Source organism: Ananas comosus, linkage group 15 (genome assembly GCF_001540865.1).
Source record: "Ananas comosus cultivar F153 linkage group 15, ASM154086v1, whole genome shotgun sequence".
NCBI lineage: Eukaryota > Viridiplantae > Streptophyta > Magnoliopsida > Poales > Bromeliaceae > Ananas > Ananas comosus.
Window position 1 is genome coordinate 1,440,180 of NC_033635.1, and position 19,858 is coordinate 1,460,037.

Here is a 19,858-nt window from a genome sequence, read left to right on the forward strand (position 1 = left end):
ACCTATTCGGAAATAATGGGGAAACAAACGTTTGGTATTTAATGGGGAAAAGTTTGGTTTTTGTTTCTCCTCTTTCCAAGTATGTTTATGTTTGGGTGTGAAAGTATACTTTTTTACTTTTTGCAAGTGGCAATAAAATTTTCTCGACCTATTCTTGCAAAGTCTTAAATTATACTCGATTACAAGCAATGACTTGGAGAAGGAATCTTAGATTAACATGAGGATTGCAGGGAATTATTATTCAATTGGAAGTCTCGCAGTCACTGATTATTCAGGAGCTAGCTTCCCTATTTTTTGTCATTTTAAAACATTTAAATGCAAGACTACTGTGGGAACCGCCTACAAAATATAACACAAAGCACTAGTAATACACACACACACAAAAGTCCTTACGAGTGCTTTTAGAAATACGAAGGCATCTACACTTTTAAAGAACACACAGCTCAACTTGAAAATAAGGGCTAAAAACTCTTAGCTGGAATTGAGTTATGCTACCACTTTACTTTTGTTTATATATATGTCAAACGAGGAATCTATCAGATTGTTAGATTCTTGGGACATGTTAGCATCTATAAAATTATTTCATCTCATCATAACCGGAACAAATTTAACGTCCAAATCATTTTTTAACTAATTAGGGCATCCCTATTACGACCAAACAATAGTTCATAAAAACTATTCGTGACATTCAATATAGTCCATTCTCCACAAAACGTCACTAGCGTCACGATTTCACACCATATATGAAGTGAAGTGATCAGTTCCTGATACAGATTTTGCAAAAATCCCATACGGATACTCTAGCAATATTGGAATCTAAGCGTTCTCTCAAAACGTCCATCATTTTCACTTTTGTGCACTCCTAAGTTCGATCAGCTCTCAAATCCATATTTAGAAAATATGCCCTTAATATCCTATAGCGATTTTGACGAGCTTTATTCCTATCTTTTCATCGATAGAAGCTTGAAGATTTCTGTAGTATTAAATAAATAAATAAATAAATTTCGTTACCAAAGTTTACACCAAAAAAAAAAAAGAAAAAATTCTTTGTTCCATATATAAGATTAGTTGTCAAAGTGACATTTCCAGGCTTGATTGGGTAAAGATCCAACTAAGGAAAAAAATGTAAGGAGTGTTTCTAGCAGTCCATGTGATGCCAACTACAACAATTAAGAAACACTTCTTCATTGTGGCCATAAATTAAAGTCTCAAAAAAATACATAATAAATTACAACTGATAACTTTGAAATTTGTGTGTGACCAAAAGTAGATCGACCAACCATTGAATGTGACCCCCATTCACTAACAAGTGGTTATTTATGATGTGTTCTAATCTTGGTTTTATATATAATACTCATCTAAATTATACAACATCACCCCACAAAGGAATAATGTTGATTCCTCATTGCTTATTCCTGTGTGTAAGTGGATTGCATGAACAGTCATGTGGAAGAAGATAAGGTCCATGTTCATCTCCACTTTGGTTTCTTTATTGCCCAAAGCCCTAGATAAGGGTACTGTGATTAGGTGGTTAATTAGGTGCCAAAACCCACCAAACTTAGTTAATAAATTTCCTTAATTCTTTTAATTATGTCTTTACGCTTCTCTTACTATTTGAAGGGCCAAAATGAGCATTGATCAATTGTACATTTATTTGTTTATTAAAGACCAAAAATCATAATTTCAGAGAACAGTTACAAAATAATTAAGCTTCGTGGCTAAGTCTTCTGGATCTTACTAACTGGGAAAGAGCTTTATCCAAATTTGCTTTTGTGGTTTTCACGGGCATTCTTGAGAATACACTAGAATTTGAGACTATTAGCCCTTGCTAAATGTATCAGCTATAGTGTTTTAAAAGACACCACGGTTACATACCATCAACAACATCTTTCTACGGCAGAATCAGAAACACCAAACTGGAGCCTCTATATACTTGTGTCTCTTAAAATAGTCATTATCTTTTCCGATATTGACAAATAATCTATTGAGACTATCACTTGCTACAAGCAGAAACAGAAGTTGAGCCAAATATCACCTTAAATTAGCTTTTCCGGACCATATAAGTTTTCTTAATTTCAAAATTAGTAATAATTTTCTATAAGTCCAATTATCTTAATTCTTTTTTAAAGGTAAAGCATGCACAAATATGATGGGTTCTTGCTCCAAACGAAAAGAAACATCATAGTTTTTTCTTTTTTTATGGTCACTAAGCTTATCCAAAGTCAACGCATTGCAATAAGGACTGAAACAAATTAAGCACTCGCACAAAGATGCCCATTATAGTGCCGCCTCATGGATATGCATTATCTTGTGCGTTGACTTCGAGTTCCAATGTTAGTGCTCATATATAGCAATGAGAATAAAATATACTAAACACAAAAAAGAGTCAACGTTCCATGCAAAGTGGAATGTTAATTAAAAATAAAATCTTACATTTGTTGGTTACGACAACAAGGCGCAGTTTAGAAAGAATACAGGAGATAATATAGATTTAATCATGAGAGTCATGAACTGTAACCCAATAATATTTTGACTTGGTCTCTTAAGGAAAAAAAATTCATGCGTTACTTGTAAGGAAAAACAACAACAACAACAACAACAACAACAATCAAACTAGAGTGTCATGCGAAATAATTGGAGTAAGTTACATCTCAGAAGAGATTTATATTTTTTACTCATATTTGTTAGCAAATTTATGTATTGAGAGAGATATAAATAATTATATTGCATTATTGAAAGCATTATTATGGAATATCAAGCATGTTGGACAAACAGGAGGAATTCTACACTATCACTCTTGCACCACATCATCAATAACAAGCCAATCACCTTTCTTCTTTTCAAACAAAAGTATAATAAAAGTATTTTTTTATAATCACGATGGGACATATATTTCTAAAAAGAATTTTTGATTGATTTGTTACGCCACGTCATCAATATACCCGTTGCATTCTAGAATTTTTCGACAAACAGAGAGGAGGAATTTGGATATTGCCAGGGCCCACGTGTGGGACTCAACATAAAGAGCCAGTTTGCTTTTGTAGATCCCACGAAGGTAAACTCATGACTTGTTTAAAAAATAATAATAAAATTGTAGGTATCAGCATTTATTTAACACCAAAGCTGTGAAATCGTCCAAATTCTCACTCACAATTGTACAAATATCAGCCTTTTGATTTCGGTGGAGTAAGGGGCGAAACTGAGTTCGGGAAACTCACATATTCCTTGCTTTTCAACTTTCTGCTTCCAAACAAACCCTCCACTACCGTACAGAGTGAATTCATGATATTGTACAATTAAACCTGATTAGTCAAATGGGCTCAAATTTCTTATTAACAAACCCGGCCCAAAATGGAGTTGGGCTATTGTTCGCCATTCCAGCCCAATTGGGTCCAAGTTGCCCAAGCAGAACATTTCACAGAGAGTTTGGGCCAGGTTGGTTTTGGAGAAATTAATTGGGCCGGCTCATGTTGACCCAGCTTGAGCCGAAACAAAACCGGGTCAAAAGTATAAATGGGCCAAATTAAGAGCATGTATCTCTAACCTAACAATTATTTATCATTTTCCTTTAGCAGGAAGGGATGTAAGCAAATGATAGATAATAAACCATTATCTATCATCTTAAGCTGTTGGAGAATTTATATTAATTTCATTTTGATATAATATTTGAGTTTAAATATTCGGATAGTTTGGTCGAATTGCCCCACATGGTTAGCTATTTTTGTAGTGTGAAACAACTATGAATCTCTAAAAAGTAGTCCTTGATGTTTTAAATCATTTATATTCAATACGTAGAATGTAGCACCTTTTTGACAAGTAGTCTTCACTAATAGAATCTTTTTTTCATCCATTTGTGCATTAATATACATTTAAAGTTTCTTTAACTAATAGCTTCAATATGTTCTTTTGACTATAAAGTTCATAGTAGGGCATGTTGAGGTTCTCTATGTTCTTTAGACTTGGTGTATTTTATAACTTGAAGCATGTGAAAAATGTTGCAGTGTATATATATATATATATATATATAGTTGAGCTAGAATACTATCGATAGCAAACGGGCTCCGTTGCCACCCATTTGTTCGATGATAGTCTCCAAATCGACGATCGGCACCGTTGAACATGATCTATACCACTTGAAGTGTTTAGAAATCAAATTTCAAATCTTTTCGACATCATTTGCCTAATGATCAAAGGGTTTCAACATTTGTAATTTTAATGGTCGATATGAGGCGTTTTCTCATTTAACGGCGTAAAGATATCGAAATCAATTGAATTTTTGTTAGAAAATTCTTTAAACTATTTAAAACAACATCTATACTCTTGATCTTGATTACAAGACTCATATAATCATTTCTTAAAGAATATTCATTTTTGGCCATTCATTTTTGTGTCTACTCGATGGATAAGAGAATAATATCGAAAATGTATGAAATTTGATTTCTAAACACTTCAAGTAGTATAGATCATATTCAACGGTGCCGATCATCGATTTAGAGGCCCCATCATCGAAAACAAATAGATGGCAACGGAGTCCGTTTGCTACCGATAGTATTCTTGCTCAACTATATATATATATATATATATATATATATAGTCCGGCTATTATACTATCGATAGTACCAAGCCCTTGGTACTATTGAGTTTTCTACCGTTAGATCTACCCTTTGATCATTTCCACCCGTTAGATTATACTATTAAACCAACCACCCACTCAACCCTAGGGNGCTATTAATAGTACGAAACACTTGGTGCTACCAAGTTTTCCACCGTTGGATCTACTATTTGGATCATTTTCACTCGTTAGATAATACTATTCAACCAACCACCTACTCAACCCTAGGGGGCCCACATCATCTTAACCGTACATCTTTTAATCCAAGGGCGAAAAACTTAATAGCACCAAGTCATTGGTGCTAGTAATAGTATTCCAGCCTAGTTCTATATATATATATATATATATATATATATATATATATATATATATATATATATATATATATATATATATATATATATATATATCCTACTAATATTTTTTTTGAGAAAGAGGTAGACAAGCTACCTGCTTCATTCATTGAGAAATGAACTAAGCGTACAGTATGGAAGCAGCTAAGGCTTCCAAGGCGAGCCAAACAGGAAAAAACAAAAGTGGAAAAAAAGGTGAATAGAAGGTTGAGGAAAAAATGATTAAAAAAGGCGGTGCGCGTAGGGTGTTGACAGTGTTTCAGCTCAGGACTTCATCAGGAGAACAGTACTAGGGATCTTCAAGCGGAAAATGAGGTTGTTCATTTCCGTCCAGACAACCCAAAAAGTAGCCGTTAGGGAGGTTAGGGCTTTAGATCTTTGCGCTGTGTCGGTAATTGCTGCTATTCTGCTCCAAAGAGCCCGAACACAGTTTGAATCAACGGCAGGTGCTTCTGCCCTGAAGAGTAAGAAGTGCGTGAAGATGCAGTTGGTGAAGAGATGATCGCAACATTCCATAGCAAACGCACAGAATATGCAGTGATCTGCGATCTGCATCCCGCGGGTGCGCAGTCTGTTAACAGTGAGTAGTCTCTTACGGAGTAAGACCCAGAAGAAGACTTTGATCTTGTTTGAAATTTTTAAACTCCATATGTAATGGAACACCGTGTCCTTAAGTCCAGTGTTGTCGATGAACCTGTAGATGGATTTAACTGTGAACATTTGGTTCGTGGTCCACCGCCATCTGGGTAGGTCCGGGCAGTTCCTAGGGCTGAACCAAAGAAGTAGGTTTTTGAGTAGTGCATATTGTGTATAGTTGATGTTGGATTGATGCACCGCAAACCCTCTGCAAATGAAGCGCCATCTCCATTCGTTTAAACTCCAACATTGTGAGACTCTGATCTCCTTATTTCTTATGTTGGCGTAAATGGTTGGGAACAAGGTGCGCAATGGGGCTTCTGCAATCCAGACATGTCCACATCCTGATGATGGTACCATCTCCAAGTTCAAATGATAGTTCGCACTTGAACATTTGTCGACAATGGAGCACGCTTTTCCACCATTGGGAGTACGATACGAAGGCTGTACCTTCATTCAACGACCTACGTCTAGTGTAATAGAGGGATCTTATCAGCTTGCACCAGAGAAGGTGTGGCTCGTTGTAAAAGTGCCACCACCATTTAGATAAGAGAGCCTGATTCATGGACTCCAAGTCTTTGATCCCTAACCCACCTTCGTCCTTACTTTTGCAAACAGTTTTCCAACTGACTAGGCATGCGCCCCCGGAGACTTCGGAGCATTATTTCCAGAAGAAGGCTCTTTCCGGGTATTCGATATGATGCACAACCCAATGAGGGGCTTTGAAGGTGGAGAGCAGAAGAGGTAGAAGAGTTGTAGACTGGTCAGGACCGAATTAACGAGGGTTGGTAGACTGGTCAGGACCGAATTGACGAGGGTCAGTCTTCCTTTTTGCGAGAGGAGTTTAGCTTTTCAACCGTTGATTTTTGCTTCTATACGATTGATGACCAACTCCCAGTCTACCTTTCGGATCTGCTTATTGTAAAGCGGGATGCTCAGGTAGCGGAATGGTAGATTTTTGGCTTTGCACCCTAAGGTGTTAGCTAGTCTGTCACCTTTACGAGAGCTGGGCCCTAGGTAGTAAAGTTTCGTTTTATTCTTGTTGATCCTAAGCCCAAAGACCCATTCGAAAGTATGTGATTCGAAATAAAATAATGTTAAAAGAGGTATCTATCCTACTAATGTTAAAAGAGGCATACACACAATCACAGCTTAATTGCCTCTATTCACAAGACGCAAGCTTAAGATTTTTTTTTTTTCTTTTGAGAGAGAGAGAGAGAGAGAGAGAGTTTATTCGGAGCTCACTTTCTCTTTCTTTTGTGCTTTTTTTTTTCTCTCTTTCTGAAGTTCTTCTGAGGTTGCTTCTGAATCTTCGTCTTTGCTGAATCAAAAGATGGATTGGTGTGTGATGAGAAGGAAAAGGCTAAAATGATTTCTCTTTGGTTGAGGTTGTGGGATGAGGAGGAGGAAATTAAGAGGAGGAGAAAGGTGTGTGTGTGTGGCTTTTTGGAGGAGAGAGAGAGAGAGAGAGAGAGAGAGAGAGAGAGAGAGAGAGAGAGAGAGAGAGAGAAAAGAAGAAGAAGAAGAAGGAGGAGGAGGAGGAGGAGGAGGAGCAAAATAGAAGTAGCTAGAGAAATAAAGTGGGAAAAAAAAAGAAAAGAAAGGGCAACAATCTCTTTATTCTTGGGTATACGGATCACATGATCACATCAGATATATATGTTGATGAGTTGAGCAAGATGGTGCAAACAGTGAAGTATCATGGGAGGAGAATAGTAGGTTTGAACCATTTTGTGGACCAACTGTCTCAAGATGGTTTCCTGCCTTTTGATGGTCAATAAAGCTATGAAGTTGTCTGTCCAATCAATCATCAGCATTTGGCCTGGTCCATGTTCAAACAAAGCAAAGAAGAAGAGAAGAAGAAGAAGAAGAATAGAGATATCATATAAAAACACACACCATAATATATTAATAACGTAGTAATTTATAATAAGCAAAGATCATACTCATCATGTGTATGGAAGGTTAGGGAGCACTAATATGGCCCTTGAATTTAATTGGTAATTTCACACTCTCATAAACCAATATATTATATAATGGATAGAGGATACTTAGAGGAGTCTTCTTCTTATCTCTTGCTTTTCTCTTTTTTCTATTCTAGAGTTTTCCTTGTTCACACATCACCTACTTGCACTCAGTAGGTACTTATGCTTCAAGCTTTCAAGAATGAAACAAATTATATATAAAGAAGAATATTAATTAATTTACTAACAAATAAATAATGGCTCCATAGTTGTGAAAACATGCATGTTTGTGTTTACAAGCACAGAGAGAGAGAGAGAGAGAGAGAGAGAGAGAGATAGGTTCTCTCATGAGTTACAGAGATTGAAAAGCTACAAGTTAGAAGATATTCATGCAGTACACTACTCCACAAATTAAGATTATCCCACAACTAGTCAGTTGTAGCTCACAATTAGATCATAGCAGAAATAAACTCCATATTCACAATGTAGGATCTCTATTGTGAGACCAACAAACAATATTATGATGTGAGTGGTGCATGTGACAGTACTATTTATTGCAAAAATGCAAGTTACAAACTACACAAAACAGTACATTTTATAGCTGCCACACAATTGAGTCTGAGAACCAACATCTGTGATTAGTATATCATATTTCATGGATTGTACTCATCAGAGAATATCATTCTCGGCAGTAATATTAATTGGTTCACTTCTTAACTAAGTGTCCTCCTTCCAGGAATCTCTAAAGTTAAAAGTTATGGATCCTAGCTAGGCCACCAAAGCGTATCCAGATAAATGTCCATATAAATGATAAAAGAACCTTTGGTCTAACAATAAAATAAGAAAAAAGAAAAATTGAAGTTGGTTTCTTTGTATTGAAGTTATTGAACCAATCATAGCGGTTCATTGAACATAAACTGAACTATTAGTTTTTATTAAATGTTACTGGTCCTGCAGATCTGTACTACTGAAAAGAGAAGATCACGAGTTAGTATACAATACTCTAAAATGTGTATATATGATGAGCACAAGCAATCCAATCTTCCTAGAATACGATATAAGTTCCTTAAACAAAAAGATAATGAGATCGAAGAGAATATAACACTTAAAAAGTCTACCAACCTATCTTCACTTTGTACAAAAAAAGGAGAAAAGGTGTGTTCATCACCAACTAATTAATAGCTAGTGTTAGTAGTTTACTTCAATTAATTAATTAAGTTCCTTAGAGTACTACCCTTATTAATGTGGTCTACTATTAATGAACATCTTAGAGAAGAACATTGTCCCCATGATATATATAGATAAGAGTCCCCAGACACATACAACATGAGATAAACTTGAAGATCAAAAATCCTAAGTTTACTTACCTTCGTTTTTTTTTTCTTTTCTTTTTTTTTTTTTAATAGAAAAGCTAGCTACTTACCCAGTTGAATCTATAGCAATACTTAATAATCTCTCCCGCACAATGAGTAGCTCACATACTACTCTCTCCTCCTTCGCTCTGATCCATATGATCTCCTGAGCTTATACTCCCCTCTCCTGAAGGGTTGGCACTTGTGCACCATGGAGTAGTGGTAGCAGTAGCAGTAGCAGGGTAATTAGGCACATGAGATGCCACCACCCCATAGCCCTGGTTGAACAATGGCCCCCCCACCCCTCCTCCATTCCCAACCCTCCTCCCATACTCACCTGATCTCTGGTACAAGCTCCCCAAGCGCTGCGCCGACTGCGGCTGCTGCAGATGCCCCGTCGGGATCTCGCCGCATGCGTACCGGAGCAGGTCGGCATGGGCGATCTCGAGCTCCTTCTGGAGCCTCTGGACCTGTCTCTGGAGCACGGAGATGGCGCCGACGCATCCGTAGACCGGGTCCTTCACCCTCGCCTCGGCCTCGTAGGCCAAGGAGTTGACGGCGTCCTCGCGCTGGTGGGGGAGGAGCTCGTTGAGTAGCTTCGTGACGTTGCTCGCGCCAAACACCTTGTGAACGTTTATGAATTTCTGCGGCTCCTCGGGCGGGAAGTAGGGGGCGAAGATGCAGCCCGGCATGCACTTTCGTCGCAGAAACTTGCAGGCGGCGCAGGGGGAGTTTGAGGTGGAGGAAGAGGAGGAGCTCGAAGATGACATGCTTGATTAATTGATCCCTTAATTAACTGCATATATACATATCCAAGAGTTAAATATGCATATGCATATGCATATATACTCCATGCATTAGTTCATTAAGTTTCTCTTTGAGTAGAATCTAACTTAGATCTAACTGAGTTGCAAGTGTAAAGTTGCTTCTGTTCTAGCCAGGTACCCTAGCTACTTTTCCTTTAACCTGTATGATTAATTCTTAGGGTTAGGGTTTGGTGATGGAGGAGCTTGCATTGCTGATTTCTCTACATTTTGAAAAACCTAGCTCTATAGCTACCTGAAAAAAAAAAAGAAGAGAAAACCCCATGAAATTAACTTGATTTACCATTTAGTCTCAAGGAGAATAATTAGAAGAAATCTTACTTTCCTAAAAACTAGTTGCACCTTCTTCCATGCTAAGGTAGGATATATATATAATATTGTTGCAACTAATACCTCTCAGAGAGAGTGCTTCATTTTATCCATCATATATGACTAGTTATAATTTTCTATTAGTGTATACAAGAAGCAGCATCATCACCTTACCCTAAAACAAAGATAACAATGGAGGGAAAATCTTTAAAAATAACTCTCACTTTCTATTTTCTAGACTTAGAAACCTATATCTATTGAGGAAGGAACAAGTATTCATTAGTTACCTCTCTTAATTAGATCTGAGGAAGGGCTCTGATCAAAGGGAAAGGCCAAGTGGACTCTTCCCCCTTTGTTAAAAGAGCTCTCTCAACGGCTAGCAGGGGCTCATCAGTTTCTTCCAAGATCCAAGAAGCTGCAGTAAGAAGAAACAAAAAGGTTTCTCAGATTTAATTGATTTTCTTGTAGTGCATGAGCACTGAATCGAAAGAAGAGAGGGTTGCAGAGAAAACAACCAAATTCATTTCATTGTTTCTGTGGGGGAGGAAAGCATGTAAACAGTACTGTTAGGAAAAGGAAAGGTGAGTGGGTTTGAGAGAGAATAGCATTTAGTGTTTGTGCAGAAGAATAAGGAAGGGCCAAAAAAAATAAACAGCTTAAAAAAAAGAGAAAAAAAAAGAGTGCTTGTAATTATTTTCAGTACAACTATAAAGGTTGACTGTGACACTGCACCCATGAGAATATCTTGTACACATCATCTCATCACATCTTAAATAGTACTAGACATGTATATATATATATATATATATATATATATATAAGCCACATGATTTCTACTTGGTAATGTCTCCCTACGTGGTAGAGCATAGTATTTCAATTTAGCTACTTACAAAATGATAGTAAAATCCCTCCCCCCCAGAAAGAGAGAGAGAAAGTGATTATAGTATATCGACACAAAAAAGATTGAGCAAAACATAGAATAGGTATATTTATATATGATGCATGCTTAATTCACACATATGGTGCTCTCCATCTATACTCTGGGGAATAAAGAATAAGAAGCATAGTACTAACCTATATTGTACTTTATGGATTCTCAAAATAGATCCGAATTAGGTCTTTCACCTTAATAATCAAAACCCTTAGTTGCTTTATTTGGGATGAACTTGTGATATATACCTGTGTTAGTTACCATTAAATACTGTCCGATGCTTTTTAAATTACTCACTTCTCATTGAAAATGTTGTTCTTAACAACAAAATAATATGCATGTCACAATATTAGATGCATGTAATAAGGTGGCAATTTTCGATTGGTGGACCCGTGAAATTTGTGGGTCAATGTACAGTTATAGCTCCAACATGCATAGCAATTCGCAGAGCAATCAAAACAGGTCACCTTGTTTGCATTCATGTAATATATATATATATATATATAGGCTAATGCTACTATCCTATTAATAGGATAGGAGCACTTGTCCTATCAAGTTGTTCTTGATGATCGAGATTCCGAATCGATGATCGGAGCCGTTGAAGTTGATATAGAGTATTTGAAATATCTAGAAACTAAATTTCATAAATTTTGATAATGGTTTACATGGTGATCAAAGTGTCGTAAAATCGATAATTTTTGACGGCCTATATGAGCCGTTTGCTTGTTTAACGGTGTAGAGCAATCTAAATTGNACCAAATAGGAAAAAACAAAAGTAGAAAAAAAGGTGAATAGAAGGTTGAGGAAAAAAGAATTAAGAAAAGTGGTGCGCGTAGGGTGTTGACAATGTTTCAGCTCAGGACTTCGTCAGGAGAACAGTATGCTCAAGAGCACGGGTGGCGTTGGGGATCTTCAAGCGGAAAATGAGGTTGTTCATTTTCGTCCAGACAACCTATAAAGTAGCCACCAGTGAGGTTAGGGCTTTAGATCTTTGGACTGTGTGGGTAATTGCTGCTATTCTGCTCCAAAGAGCCCGAACACAGTTCGAATCAACGGCAGGTACTTCCGCCATGAAGAGTAAGAAGCGCGTGAAGATGCAGTTGGTGAAGAGATGATCGCAACTTTCCATAGCGAACGCACAGAATATGCAGTGATCGGCGATCTGCATCCCGCGGGTGCGCAGTCTGTTAACAGTGAGTAGTCTCTTGCGGAGTAAGACCCAGAAAAAGACTTTGATCTTGTTTGAAATTTTTAAAATCCATATGTAACGGAACACCGTGTCCTTAAGTCCAGTGTTGTCGATGAACCTATAGAGGGAACATTTGGTTCGTGGTCCACCGCCATCTGGGTAGGTCCGGGCAGTTCCTAGGGCTGAACCAAAGGAGTAGGTCTTTGAGTAGTGCATATTGTGTATAGTTGATGTTTGATTGAAGCACCGCAAACCCTTTGCAAATGAAGTGCCATCTCCATCCGTTTGAACTCCAACATTGTGAGACTCTGACCTCCTTATTCCTTATGTTGGCGTAAATGGTTGGGAACAAGGTGCACAATGGGGCTTCTGCAATCCAGACATGTCCATATCCTGATGATGGTACCATCTCCAAGTTCAAATGATAGTTCGCACTTGAACATTTGTTGACAATGGAGCACGCTTTTCCACCATTGGGAGTACGGTACGAAGGCTGTACCGTCATGCAACGACCTACGTGTAGTGTAATTGAGGGATCTTATCAGCTTGCACCAGAGAAGGTGTGGCTCGTTGTAAAAGTGCCATCACCATTTAGATAAGAGAGCCTGATTCATGGACTCCAAGTCTTTGATCCCTAGCCCACATTCGTCCTTACTTTTGCAAATAGTTTTCCAACTGACTAGGCATGCACCCCCGGAGACTTCGGAGCATTATTTCCAAAAGAAGGCTCTTTCCAGGTATTCGATATGATGCAGAACCTAATGAGGGGCTTTAAAGGTGGAGAGCAGGAGAGGTAGAAGAGTTGTAGACTGGTCAGGACCGAATTGACGAGGGTTGGTAGACTGGTCAGGACCGAATTGACGAGGGTCAATCTTCCTTCTTGCGAGAGGAGTTTAGCTTTTCAACCGTTGATTCTTGCTTCTATACGATTTATGACCAACTCCCAGTCTACCTTTCGGATCTGCTTATTGTAAAGCGGGATGCTCAGGTAGCGGAATAGTAGATTTTTGGCTTTGCACCCTAAGGTGTTAGCTAGTCTGTCACCTCTACGAGGGCTGGGCCCTAGGTAGTAAAGTTTTGTTTTATTCTTGTTAATCCTAAGCCCAGAGACCCATTCGAAAGTATGTGATTCGAAATAAAATAATGTTAAAAGAGGTATCTATCCTACTAATGTTAAAAGAGGCATACACACAATCACAGCTTAATTGCCTCTATTCACAAGACGCAAGCTTAAGAATTAGTTTTTTTTTTTTTTTTTTTTTTTTTGAGAGAGAAAGAGAGAGAGAGAGAGAGGGGTGGGGTAGCACGCTACCCGCTTTGTTTTTTTTCATTTAGAAATAAACTTAACTGAAAATGTGAATTAACTAGAATTCAAACTTGGGATCTCGGGTACCAATTAACCTCCAAGCCCTTTGCCACTTGCTCTAAGGACGGTCGGTAGCTTAAGAATTAGTTAATGATCAAGAATAAATGCTTCTAGATGTATAAGATCTGATGCAGCAACTTGGATGGAATAAATTCTTTAGTTTCAATTGGCAACAATACTCGCATAAGCTAACAAGAGATTCCAAACATTGACATTAAGCGAATCAAAAACTTGCTTTCTTTTCCCATTCCTTGTGAGAGAAGATTACGGTAGCTGGCTTGTGAGAGAAGATTACGATAAATGGAGATGTAGCAACTCAGAAGTTTTCACGGTCAAATCTTTGTATAACTTTCTAACGGAGAGCAGGGTAATAGAGACGAAATTCAAACCGATGTGGAGAACCTTAGTACCACTTAAAGTTAAAATTTTCGGCTGGCTTGTGGTGAGGCGGAAGGTACTAACGAAGGACAATCTTTTGAAAAGGGGCTGGTCGGGTGTGGACACGTGTGCCCTCTGCTTGGACGAATCAAAGAACGTGGACCATCTGTTTTTGAACTGCAACGTTTCACGAGCGCTACACAGCTGCCTACTACCGACCAAACGGGGCCTAGAGGCTTGTCGGTCTGTAGGCGATCTCTGGAAGGAATGTAGCTGTAAGCGCGGAGCTCTAGGGAGAAAGGAGTCGTCAGCTTTAGTCGCTACTTGGTGGGCTATTTGGCTAGAACGGAATAGGCGAATCTTCGAGAACAAAAAGCGGTCAACGAGACAGGTGCTGGCGGAAATTCGATCTCAATACAGCTTGTGGGCATCCTACTGCAATTAGTTTTTTTTTTTTTTTTCCGCTTTCGCTTCGGAAGCCTAGTTGCTTCCTACCATTGCTAAATTCACCCTCTCTATGAATGAAGCGGTAGCATGCTACCTTTTCTCAAAAAAAAAGAAGAAAAGATTACGGTAGCTCAGTTAGTAGAAACACTGAATTTTACGGAGCTGGTCCTCGAGCTTCATCTTAATCCCTTGTAAGATAGTGATTTTTTTTTCGAAAAAAGATAAATATTTTATCAATCTTTCCTACTTCGATTACGCTTGACATGATAAGTATCATGATATTTTAGACTTAATAGTAACATTATGGTATGTAAAACTTTTGCTAAGAAACAACGGTGGATAACTTTGCAAATTGGCAATAGTAAAATTTTAAGTAAAGGGAAATAAAAATTTTGCCAAACACACGTAACCTGCGGATCAATTAGGCTTAATTAGAATGCAATTTCCTACAATTAGAATTGACTAGTCTCTCTACCAAAGAATCGAATAAAGGGTGCTTGCCTTATTTCATTTCATAAGGTGTTCAAAATCAAACGTTAGATCACAACTAACATGCAACTATGAAAAAGAAAAAAAGAATATATATAAAAAAAAGGCATAAAGAATCACAACCTAACAAAAATTTTGACATTCGAAGTGAAAGATGCTAAATATATATGGTAATGAGATACCTCAACACGCATTACTTCTTGAGTTTGCATTCAACATCAAAAACAAGGGAATGCATGGAAACCTAACTTGTATCAGATGACCATGTAAATGATCTCAATGGGTTCTGCAAATACTGCAGAAGAAAAAAAAGTGAGATTCAAAGAGAGATTTTATTAGGAGTGAGGAGATCACCTAACACAAGTCATGCATTCACATGGATTTCAATGGTCAAAATAGCATCAATTAAGTTCTTTTTTTGATGGATTTAACTATTCTTCAAGGCATATTTGTGCTCTATAGACATATTCTAGTAAACCATGAGAATTACTTAATGTGTGTCCACATCAATATTAGGAAGAATAATTTAGGTGACATTACATGGAGTCTTGCTAATTTGCATCTTTGAAAATGGAGGAGGGCATAGAGAGAAAAATAATTTGGAATTTAGAAGGTTCCTCTTTTTTATGAGACTTTGGCCTATCAAATGATAAAGTAGATGTGTAGCCTTTATACTAGCTCTATACATATTTTTTCATAGTGCTAGAATATATATATAGTGGAAATTTCTTACTCCATTCCTTTCTTGTGCAAAAATTTTGTTCTCAAGCATCTTTTTTGCGAAAAGTTCGACAGCAAAAGTTTTCTTATACACTTAGGAAGAAAAATAAAAGGAAAAGAAAAAAAGAATACAATCATTCATTTTCTGACAAAAACATCCGAAAGAAAATATTGTTATTTGTTACCTTGTTACTGTAAAATGTCGTTTGGAGTTTCCTTTTTTTATGAACGTAAATAGTGATTACAAATCTAACAAGTTAATTAGTATCACCGACCGTCCCTCGAGCAAGTGGCAAAGGGCTTGGTTGTTGATACCCGAGACCCAAGTTCGATTCCTAGTTGATTCATATTTCCAGCTAAGTTTATTTCTAAATGAAATAAACGAAAGGGGTAGCGTGCTACCTATTTCTCAAAAAAAGAAAAAACAAGTTAACTAGTATCTGCTATAGTGTAAATGGTTCGATCCGTTCAACCGCTAAACCAGTTGATTAAGATGTGAACCCTTCCTGCAATTAATCATGAAAACGAATATTTCAAGTTAAATTATAAAGAAAGCACGACTTAGGACCACCTAATGGTGAGGTTATAGAGGCAATCTTTTTTTTAAAAAAAAGAAATGATATCACTAGAATATAACTAGTTGATGCTTTATGAATTCTAAATTTGCAAAACAAGTGTAAAATATAATTGTTCTCTGCATAAATGATGTTGATCTACACTTAATTAATAAGAGGACAGCTACAAAAAATTAAAAAAAATTGACTGTTTAGAACAATATCGTATTTACTGTAACACGCATCAAAATCTCATGCGTGTACTTTATATTAAACTTGGAAAATCCAAGGCTTCTGCTTGGCTCAACATGATTTGATATCCTTTTCCGACTAACGCAATATATTACGTAATTGTTAAATGTTTAATTTTTAATGGCTAAATCAGCTTGAAAAACTAATTAATCAAGTACCTTTTAAATTTAATAATTGACAACGACTATGTCTCATCCTGTAGTTCCAGGAAGGTTAGATAGGTGGAGAAAATTAATGACCCGTGATAGTTCATTAAATTTCATTTAGCTAGGCCTAACTTGTGATGACTAGGTAGGGTTTTGAGTGATTAATTTCATATACATAGTTTGATTACAACTTAAAAGTTAGAGAAATACGTAGTTAATTAATTTCTTGGTGAATGATGTAAATTAAGCTAATAATGTGTTTTAGTTGTCACACGATAAATAGTGTTACAAATAACAGTAAGAGGTGAAATTTGCTTTTTGAGAAATTGCCGAGAACTAAAATTTTTCACTGTTTATTTTTGCCACTCTCAACCTGCTCAACAGTTGAGAAAACCCCATGTTGATATATAAGTGATTGTAAAATGGACTGGCCATGCAATTAATTTTCATAACAATATCCACAATTGGTCATGTAGGTACATTGAATATGGTCATGTTTTCTTAATAAATGTCGACAAGATTTAATATATTTGATCTATCATAAACATTTATAAAATAGCTACCATTTTTTACTTCATTTAACTTAATAAAAAAACTTACACCCAAATAATAACTTGAGAACAATAATTAAGGCTAACCAAAAGCCTAAGCACAGTGCCTAATTTTATATATATATACATACACCTAATTGCATGTCCTTTTCAACTACAAACTTACGAAAAAGTTAAGAACTATACCCAACACAGTTGATTAAGAATTTAACAATTAGTACATATCCGAGATTTTAAATTTAAATTCTAATTAATTTATATTTTTAGTTAAGTTTAATTTAAAAAAACAAAACAAACGAAAGAGAAGGTTTTTTTTTCCCCTCTCTTAAAGAAAAAGGAAAAAATAATAATTGTGAAGAAGCTTCCATTAGTCCCACCCACCAAAGTATGAAAAGTGGAAAGTTAAAGAATCAAAGGGTTCGATTAATTAACTCGCTGTTTAATGCTTGTCACGTACTTCGCGAAAAGGAGAACAACAACTCACGATGACGTGGATAAATAATTGACAAGTTTGTAATAAGCTAGTCATTCTTATGTATGCATGTATAATTTAACTTGATTATTATTTAACCCCAACCATACGTCAAAGTGCGTTGAGATCCACCGCTCCGCTGTGCATGGGCCCGCAAAGACAAATACTCCCTGCACCGACCACTGCTCACTTGCGTTTCATAAGAATGCGACATTTGCTAAAAATTTTATATGTAAATAAAAATTATGAGGAATGCTTCAATGCACCATAAATATTAAAATTTAATCTCATAATTAGTAAAGAGTATAATTGGGATTTACATGAAATAACCTGTTGAACAGGTTACCAATTTGAATAAGTTAACATGACAATATTGGAAAAAAAAATAGTATATACCAAATTTGTCAGCATTCTTTAAATATTAAATATCTTATTTACTTTGATAACTTACCAAATTAGATGATACCCAATTTGTTAAGTATCCAGCTCAAAAAAATATTGAATTTAAATTTAATTTTTGAAATTGGTATTGTAATGTAAAATTTTAATTTTGAAATTTATATTAAACTTTTAAATTTGAATCTAAATTGAACTTATAATTGATGGTATGAGAATGGCTAAAATGCTACATCACTACCACATCAACGTCAAATCATAATTCGGCTATCTAAATTGGACCATTAGACTCGATGTAATAATCAAAAAGTTTTAATTTGAAATTACAATTTACGAAAGTTAGTCTACCAAAGTGTTACGTTTCTCATGATTTGAGAAGAAAATATGTAATTTATACCGGAACTTATGATGAAGATCATGAAAGTTTTAATTATTTTAATTAAGGTAATGAACTTAATTAGTTAAAAGTATTGATCACAAGGTCAAATTCAAAATTTTTAAACATTCACTTGGGGACAATATTTCATATTCTATTACTAAGAGATTGCATAATATAACTTGTTATTTACAATATTTTATATTTGAATATAATTTTGGATGCAACAAAAATTTAAATTTGCGACAAATTTAAATTTTTATTTAATACTCAAATTGTACAAATAAATTTAAAACTGGCTAAACTTTCAAGCTCTTGTTCAAATTAGGCTCAAGAATAACGGATAAGCTAAATCCTTTCAATAATACATCATTTTATATTTTGAATTTGAATATGATTCATTAGTAAAGGAAATTTAATTTAGGAAAAGCAATTATACATAAAATATTGAAGGATAAGAATCGAGAAAGATGGAATATTCTGCATTTACAAGGATGGTATGTTATGAGAATGAGAATTTACGAAAATACCCTTAGTGCAACTCCATGTAATGAGGAAGTTTGTGCCTTCGGTAGGTAGGGTGACTGGTACCGCTTATAACAAGAGCCGGTCACCCTTTTATAAAAGATGCATCACTACCATCCAATTTAAAAAATTTAAGGTCTAAGATTTATTTGGTGTATAGGAGCATTGCTCAAAAATTATAAGTTTCAAAAAAAAAAAATTTAAAAAAAGGTAGTACGTACGCTATATTAACTTAATAATAAGTGTGAAACAAGTAACACCTAGGCCTCAGCAGCTAAATTATATATCCATCGAATATCCACTAAAGTGCTCAGTCTTTTTCTGTACATGGACCTGAAAATTTTTTTTCACCGTTGTCTTCTCCCAAAGGATTCTAACATCGTCAACTCCCTTCAGCTCCTGTACCATTCTACTAGCAGAAATCCGCTGTAGAGGCATCGTGGTTAAAGGTGATCAAATTTATAAACTTTTTTTTTTTGTGGATTGAATGGATTTTAGTAAATATGTTGCATTGTTTAGTTCTTGTGGGCTTTAACTTAGCAAGAACCAACTAACGATATTAAGAAATTCCCTTTTATTTGAGACACATCAAATTTATCATTTGTGATCCAAATTTATCTATTGAATAATACCTGAATAAAAAAAAAATACATATTTTCTCCACCAAAATTTTAGTAATATCATCTGATTCTAAAATATATGTTGTATTCCTAGAGGTGTATATTTCCAAACTATACTGGTCAATTTTGACTAGCTTAGGGATGGTCCTCATAAAATTTTTATTCGAGCCATTAAGATACATGGTTTAGTAAAACTAAGTCATTTTAGATCTATTTATCCTTAGGAATCCATCATCAAAGGAAAAAAGTTTTTTTTTTTGAGAAGTAGGTAGCACGCTACTAGAATTAATTCGAACTTGGGATCTCAGGTACCAACCACCAAACCCTTTGTCACTTGCTCTAAGGTCGACGGTCAGTCAAAAGAAAAAGTTGTTATTGTGGAAGATTCACCATGCC

At 35.9% G+C, this 19,858-nt stretch overlaps 1 protein-coding gene across 3 annotated transcripts; it reads right to left on the reverse strand.

Annotated features, from left to right (window-relative positions):
- LOC109721649 (LOB domain-containing protein 25-like) lies at positions 8,833-10,682 on the reverse strand. 3 transcript variants are annotated; one of them, XM_020249355.1, is made up of 4 exons: positions 10,566-10,680; positions 10,338-10,465; positions 9,884-9,976; positions 8,833-9,713 (listed from the first exon to the last, which is right to left on the reverse strand). In XM_020249355.1, the coding sequence occupies exon 4, from the start codon at positions 9,685-9,687 to the stop codon at positions 9,040-9,042; it is 648 nt and encodes a 215-aa protein (XP_020104944.1). In that variant the 5' UTR covers positions 9,688-9,713; positions 9,884-9,976; positions 10,338-10,465; positions 10,566-10,680; the 3' UTR covers positions 8,833-9,039. The 3 variants fall into 3 exon arrangements, with proteins under 3 accessions (XP_020104944.1, XP_020104942.1, XP_020104943.1); XM_020249353.1 differs by lacking the exon at positions 9,884-9,976 and having other exon boundaries at positions 10,566-10,679; XM_020249354.1 differs by lacking the exon at positions 9,884-9,976 and having other exon boundaries at positions 10,338-10,682.

Excerpts from the sequence above, each read along its gene's own strand:
- LOC109721649 (XM_020249354.1), bottom strand. The coding sequence starts at position 9,687 with ATGTCATCTTCGAGCTCCTCCTCTTCCTCCACCTCAAACTCCCCCTGC.